The following is a 7,832-nucleotide window of genomic DNA, read 5'->3' as shown; positions in this document are numbered from 1 at the left end:
AATTGACATATATACACGACCTGTGTAACACGCCGGCTGGGAGGAACTGACGAGAACGCATAAGGAGCTCAGCTCGGTGCTCTGTGATGACCTAGGGGGGTGAGATGCAGGGGTGCAGGAGAGAGGTCTAAGAGGGAGGGGATGTATGTATACACATGGCAGATGCACTTCATTGTACAGCAGAAACTAACGCAACATTGTGAAGCAATTATATTCCAATAAAGAAAGCAAAACACACCCCAAATCCTAAGGATATTGTTACTCGGAGGACATGCATTGAAAATTCTGGGTCTCTGTTCCAGTGAGCTCTTTAGTCAGGAAACCTCACAGGTGCACAGAGCTTCCAGTCAGTTCTTTAAAAACAACTGATATTTGTACTCCCTTATTTTTTCCTGATTCTACTAGTAATGCACACTTATCTCTAAAACTGTATATAATTTAGAAATGTGTAAAGTGGAAGATAATTTTCCCAGTAGTCCCTACTCCTCAAAGACAAATGTTATTAACCGTATCTTGATATACTTACAAATTTTTTTCCATTTAAATGTAACAGGTCCTGGCTTGATTCCTGTAATAAGGCCAAAATAAGTGGGTTTGAGACAAAATCAATACTTCTCTCTCAGCCACCTTATAGCCTAGAAGCAATTTAGAGCTGATACCGTGGTTCCCCAGGGCTGGGAACCCAGGGGCCATCGCTGCTATTGTTCTGTCATTCTCAACACAGTTTTTATCTAATGGTCTACAAAGAGGGAAAAGGTCTTTCTCCTTTTCATTTAAGGGCATGATCCCAAAGTTGCCTGTATTTCTTCTGCTAACATCTGTGGGGTGAAACATGACCAGATCTATTCACAAGGGCGAGTGGGAAATGTAGTCTTAAGTTGATTTTAGCTGGGCAATGAAGCATCCAGTTAAAGTTCAGAATTTCTTTTAATGAAGGAAGAAGGGGAGAATGAATGTTGAGAGAACAGCTAGCAATTTCTGCTACAGAATATATAAAAATATTAATTTAAATCATTTTAATTTCCACAAACAAGATATCTATACATATTTAGTGTTTCTGTCTTAATTATGAATGGAGTCAAGGATTACCAGAGGCGTGAGGGAAGCCTCTAGATGGAGACCAAAATGAACAAACTAAAAATTGAACTCAGACAAAACAGAGACTGACAATACAAGGAGTAGAAGAAAATATAAAAAGAGGAATAACCTCTAATTAATAGCACACCCTTGAAATGAGTATAGGATGCTATTTTAAAAAGGAGCAGTCAGAAATCAGGAAAGAGCATTTAGAAATTAAAAATACAATCATAGAAATAAAAGTTCAACAGAAAGGAAAGACAAAATTGAAAGAAAGAGCTGAAAAAATTTATTAGGAAATAGAATAACAACAGCAAAAGACAAAAAAATAGAAAATAGGAGAGAAAAGATGAGAAAATTAGAAGAGCAATGTAGGCGATCCATTAACTGATCAAGTAGAATCTCCATGAAAGAAAGAAAAAAGAATATTGTCAAAAAGATAAGACAATTTCCCAGAACTAAAGGATATGAGTATTCAGTTTCCACATACATATCTAATGCCAGTGTGGTGAACAAAAATAAAGCCTCCCACCAAAGGACATTATCATAAAGTATCAGAATACTAAGCCTTCAGAGAATGGGAGTGTGTGTGAAAATAAACAAACAATAATAGCCCTCAAAAAGCAGGTCACCTACAAAGGAAAGGTGAGTGTGAGTGGAATGTGAGTGGACTTCCCAATGGCAATACTGGAAGTGAGAGAACAGTGAAGCAATGCATTCAAAGAAGTAAATGCGAAGGATTTCTGATGAAGAAGACTATTCTTAGCCCAAATATCAGTCAAGTCTGAGGGAAAAATAAAAACATCTGCACACACACAAAGCCTGGAGGATTTTATTTTTATGTATTCTTTCCCAGGAAACTATTGGAGAATGTCCTCCGCTAACATGAATTAGTACATGAAGCAGGAGGACAACTTGAGATGCAGGAGGCAGAAGTCAGAAGACGGGAGATGAAGGGAACTCTCAGGACGATGGAGGAGAGCCAGCAGATAGCAGGTGAGGAAAGCAAGAGTACAGGATGGAGCAGGTAGGCAAAATGGTCTGCAAGAGAAGTTCCCTCCCAAACTGACCATTCATAGGTTCAGTAATGTCTTTCACAGTTCAGGGAACTTTAGAAAGAAGACCAGAGGGACCAGAAGACGGGAGAGACAGAACTAAAATCCAAATACTATAAATCAGAGTTTGGGAAAGGATTTCTAATGAGTTGAGAGAAATCTAAGCAAGTAAAAAGAGAAATCTAAGCAAATAAAAAGTTTTTAACTAAAAAATAATGTAAAAATGGAACTATTGTGTATTGTGTAAACACTTAATATTGACTTAACAAAAATTATCATATATTAATAACTACATTGAAAGAATGGGAGCAGGGAAAATCATATTTGTGTTGGGGGCACAAAAGAGCCAAAGCATTCTTCCCCATAGTAGAAAATGAATAGTTAACATCTAAAACTGAAAAAATAATCACAAAACAGCAGGAAAAACTTATTTACCGTGGGAACTGGGACTTACTTGGGAAAATTGTGTGCCTTGTAAAGCTATTGTTAAAAAATTCACATGTATTTATTTGATTAAAACATTAAATGGAAAGTGATTAGATTAACCATAATAAGAATAGAAGTAGAATGACTATTTTCCAAATTAGATAAGGGAAAAATGGAAATAAAAAAGAGTCATTCAGGGTTTCCCTGGTGATCCAGTGGTTATGAATCCACATGTCAATGCAGGGAACACTGGTTAGATCCCTGATCTGGGAAGATTTCACAGGCCTCGGGGCAACTAAGCCCTTGCTCCGCAACTACTGGGCTCCCACGCCTAGAGGCCAAGTTCCACAACAAGAAAAGCCAGTGCCATGAGAAGCCCGCACACAGCAACAAAGACTGTAAATAAAAACGGAAGTTAAAACAACAACAGCAACAGTCATTCAGTGCAACAGAACCCAGACATGATAGATCCCTGCATTGGTGAATTGGTGGATGAAAATAGAGGATTTAGCTCAACACCCATTCCAGTGTCCTACGGCGCCTTCCTATATCTCAGAAGCTGAAAGGCTATAACTACATTGCCTAAATGTTATTGCGGCTAGGATTCTGGATGCAGTTTTGGCACTTCCAGTCCAATTTTGTTTATTAGATTTGTGAGATGGAAGCGAAGCTGAGCCTTTATATGTGCTGTCTCTATTGGTGAGTACTGTTGTATTTTTCTATGGTGGCTTCAGGATCCAGGAGGTGGCCAGTGTAGTGACAACCTTCCAATTCAGTAGGTAGCTTCCAGATTTTAGAAGAAGCTGTGGCTTTTTTGTTGGCCTGGGTCTGTAGCATGTGTCTCCAGGTCACTTCTGAACTTTCAACCCAGAGTCTGTTTCCTCAGCCGTTCACACAAGTCCTTAAGCCATTTTATACCCTATAGTAAACTCTTCTGTACTTTACCTAGGATGAATTCTGTTCTTTGAAACTGAAACCAGACAATGTAACAAGAAAGCAGAAAATATAAAGTAAAAGCATGATAAACAGTACAAAATAAGACAGAAGAAATAAATCCAATTATAATGAGTGAATCAAACTAGCCTCTAGCTAATAGAGATACATTCTCATTAAATTTTCTAAAAAACAATCTATGAGACACATGAAAAGTAGAGTGAAATACTACACAGGAATTAAAAGAATCAACACAAACGAATTTCAAAAGCAATGGTAAATGAAAAAAAGCTGTCAAAGTTTATTTAGCATGATGTAGCTTTTTTTGTAAAATTAAAAAAATAAAATTTGGTATTCCATATGCAGTTGGTGGATCCATATGTCGTATATAATAAAAATGTAAAAACATTAATGCGAATGACACGAACCAACTTGAGCCCAGTGACCATCTCTAGGGAGGAGGGATAAAGAATAAGGGTGGGGTTTTAGTTCTGCCTGATTTTCTATTTCTTTAATAAATACCAAGTAAATGAAGCAAAATGTTTTGATACATTTAACTTTGATAGGGGAGGGCGTGGGTGGCGCTAACATTTTCTGCAATCTTCTGCGTGTCCCTGATAGTCGCTGCCGCTGCTGCTGCATAGATACCAGTTTACAAAAGGCAGAGACACACTCTGAGAGGCGTCCAGGACTCTTTACACACATCAACATCTCTACGGAGAGGAACTTCGGGGGCTGCAGCAGAGGGAGAAAACCAATGAGGCTGACAGACTAGGCTGGAGCTGGAGTCCGAGAGAAGCCACGGGCGCTCATAAAGAGCCTGGAAAAGGGGCCGGGGCTGAGGAGCGAAGAGGGGGACCCCCGGGCGGGGGGGGCACGGTGTCTCAAGTTCGTGCAAACTCGGGAGATGGTTTTAGAAACTGAGATCCAGATTTAGTAACTGTTTTCTTGGGTGGGCCCGAGCGGACCGTCAGCGACACAGCTCGAGGGAGGAAGCGGGCTGGGAGGCGGAGGACGGAGGGCAGCTGTTAGGCCCCACAGGGTGGGAACCGAGGGAGAGGATTGCTCAAGCGTAGGTCGCCCGTTTTCGCCCCACTGAAGGAATTCGGCCTGACTGGGGAGGGCGAGCAAGGTGTTCAAACTCTTTGAAAACTGTAAGGCCGAAGGCCAGGCGAGCCCTACCAGGGAGCGCTTCAGTAAAATGGTACCCTAGCTGCTCCCTCACGTCTGGCCCACTCTGCCGCGCGAGCCGGGGGTTTCCTCGCGGGGTCCGCGCGGCGGGTCGCGAGCCGGGCGCGGGACGCCGGGGAAAGCCCTCCGGCGGCGGGCGCGGGGCAGGGTCGGGGCCGGGCGGCGGGCGGGCCGCGCCGAGGGCGGGGCCGGGCGCGCGGGGGCGGACCTCGGCGCGCTCCCGGCCGCTCGCTGGCGGTGGGGCCGCGGCGGCTCCTCTGCCGGGTCGCGCCGGAGGACGGGATTCGGGCGGCGGCCGGGGCTGGCCTGCGGACGGACGGGTGGGCCGAGGCAGGGCCCGCGCCCGCCGTCTCCTGCCTCCTGCCGGCGCCGGGCCCGCGCCATGGCCGCCTCGCCGGGCTCCGGCAGCGCCAACCCGCGGAAGTTCAGTGAGAAGATCGCGCTGCACACGCAGCGGCAGGCCGAGGAGACGCGGGCCTTCGAGCAGCTCATGACCGACCTCACCCTGTCGCGGGTGAGGGCCCGGGTCGCGCGGGCGGGGGCGGCCGCGGCACGGGGAGAGGTCGCGGGGCCGAGGCGCCGGCGGGGCCGGGCGCGGGGCCCGGGAGCTGGCCGGGAGGAGTCCGGGAGCGGGGCCGGCGCCCCCCCGCGCGGCCTCGGCGCGGGCCCGCCTTCCGACACCCGCTGACCGTCTGCGGTCGCCGCGGAGGTGGGAGGGTCGCGGGGGCCGGCTGTGCGGGGAGATGGGAAGGGGCCGAGCCCGGGAAGGCGGGCCGCCGGGTGAGGGAGGCCTAAGGGGGAGGGTGACCGGGAGCCCCGGGAGGAAATCACAAACAGCTTGGAGGCGGGAGGTGCGGCTTCTCGCTGCTCCGAACATCCACCGCCCGCGAGTCCTCCGGGACTGCCCGGCGGGGCGGGCCCGGGGCTCCCACCCGCTCCCTCGGGAGAGCTCCGCGCACCCGTGCATCCGGGGACGGTCCCGGCCTGCTTTGGGGTCCGTATGGGTATCAAGCGGTGACTCCTTATCGAGTATGGGGCTTCGCTTCTCTCTCTCAGTGGAGGTGCTGTATCCGTCAGGTTTACCGAGTTCGGCCCCGGTGTATCATACGAACTGGGAAGGTGCACAGCGTTGCGGGTGACCCGAGGAGGGTCCAGGGGAACCTAGTAAGGCGCGGGCCGCGCGACCAACACCCAGCGAGGTTAGGTAACTGTCGAGGGAGGCAGTGGAGGATGGAGAACCAGCAGGAGTGTCCGCGCAGGGCTGCGGGTAAGGAGGGTCAGCGTGAGCGGGGACAGGCCTTGAGGATCCTGAGTGCTGACCTTGAAGGACCATCAGGAGGATGGGGGAGGGTATGCAGGGGCGGGGCCGGGGTGCGGGGCAACCCGGAGGAGAGCTGAGTCGCAGACTGGTGGTCCCTGGCTCCCCGAGCTGCAGACGCGTCCGTTTCTGGCCAGCAGTGTTTGGGTATCTGTTGCCAGAATTGGGAGGGTTTTCGTAGAAATCAAAGTTAAGAGATTTTAAATGTAAAACCGACATTTCTTTACATTTAAAATTGGGAGACCTGATAACACTCCTGATTCCCATGTGACAGCCGCTGGCTGGAGCTGGGTGGTGGCTGCGCACGCCTTCTCTGGCTGGCCACAGTTCACACCACACCCTGTCATGATCCCCCCTCCTGATCCCCCACTGCTGAGCCTAGGTGTCACTTGCCATTTATCATATTTTTGATGTGGTTTTTTTTTTTTTTTTTTTTAGCGAAGTTAAGGAGAAACAGAAATATTTCTTATGCTTACTTTTCTGTCATCATGAGAAGAAATATATGCAGATAAAAAAGACAGGATTTCAACAATTTTTTTCCCCCTTGTGTCCTGGCTGGCTTCACTCATTTATGACCTGCCTGGCGTCCATTTGCGACCTTGGTTGTGTCCCGGGATGAGCATGTCAAGCCCATCCCATTGAGGAACATGACAGGGTGATGGTTGAGAATTAATGCTGGGGCCTGTGTTGTTTAAATACATAAATTTTATGTGTACAGATACATGCATTCTGTATGTATATCTAGAGTTGATCTGCTTGCTCACCTAATTCATGAATCCTGTTTAAAGTGTCTCAGACAAACGAGGCCGTGAGTAATGTACAGACTCTTTCAAAGGCAGTTAATTTTCACAAGTCCTGTGTTCACTGAAATGAGTCTGATTATGTTACTAAAAATGTTCAAACGTAAACTTGTATGTAAAATTCTTTGCTTTAACTGTGATATAACCATTAGCTAAAACGTAGGTACCAATAAATTCAAAGTTACAAATGCAGTGAGTTCAAATGGAATTAAGTTAATGTGATAAATGCTGTTTTGCTGAACTGAATTGAGGCTTTCAGTGTGAATCTCATGTTAAACCCTATAGTTCAGATTATCTGGAGTTTAGCAAGCTTGACCAACTGTGCCTTATATGATAATTCAATTCAGCCACCACTTTTCTCTGTTCTAAGTACTATAAAATTATGATGTCATTTTGTCATTCACCTTGTACAGGACATTATTTACATGTTAATTCTGCCTATGTTCATTTCTGCTGTCTACCAATTGCAAGTAAAATCATGAATGCTACTTGGCTCCGCTGTGTTCATAAACACAAAGGCAAATGATAACTGTATTTGCCTAGTAATTTTTGCTTATTTACATTTTTAGGAATAACTTTCATAATGAAATGACAACGCTGAAGTACTTTTCATAGAGAATTCTTTGATTCCCTGAGCATATGTCCAAAACTCCAAGGGTCCAAAGATCTCAGATGGAAAAGAATCTATCCTGTTCAGTAGATTATCGATAACCTGATGGCACATATACTGATTTTCCATCACCAGCCCATGGCAGTCATGCTTATGGATGGAACAGACATTGCTAATCAACCTAGGTACTCTTTCCTTCCTGAATCTGTGCTGGGCTTTGAGTCTTTCTCCTTATAATCAGAGTTGGAGCTAAATCCTGTTTGTTTAGTTGGTGGGATAGATTAGATTATGGAGAATTTTCCACTCTAGCTTTAGGGGTTCAGTCTTATCAGGAAGCAATGGATAATTTTTGAGAAGAGAATGCTAGGAGGATCAGTTCAGTGATGATGGTAAAGAGGAGGAAGAAAACGGAGGCAGATAGG

The 7,832-nt window shown here is 46.3% G+C and overlaps 1 protein-coding gene across 3 annotated transcripts in view; it reads left to right on the top strand.

The window, feature by feature from the left end:
• Positions 1-4,890: 4,890 nt before the first annotated feature.
• Positions 4,891-7,832, top strand: part of CRTC3 (CREB regulated transcription coactivator 3) — a 96,077-nt gene continuing 93,135 nt past the window's right edge. For 2 of the 3 annotated variants that reach the window (XM_070775162.1, XM_070775163.1), the window contains exon 1: positions 4,891-5,196. In XM_070775162.1, coding sequence (XP_070631263.1) covers positions 5,065-5,196 — 132 coding nt within the window. In that variant the 5' untranslated portion in view covers positions 4,891-5,064. The remainder of the gene's footprint in view (positions 5,197-7,832) is intronic. The other variant, XM_070775161.1, reaches the window with a different exon arrangement.

Source organism: Bos indicus, chromosome 21, assembly GCF_029378745.1.
Source record: "Bos indicus isolate NIAB-ARS_2022 breed Sahiwal x Tharparkar chromosome 21, NIAB-ARS_B.indTharparkar_mat_pri_1.0, whole genome shotgun sequence".
In the NCBI taxonomy this organism is placed as follows: domain Eukaryota; kingdom Metazoa; phylum Chordata; class Mammalia; order Artiodactyla; family Bovidae; genus Bos; species Bos indicus.
Note: the sequence above shows the minus strand (reverse complement) of the source record. Positions and strands in the feature narration are given on the sequence as shown.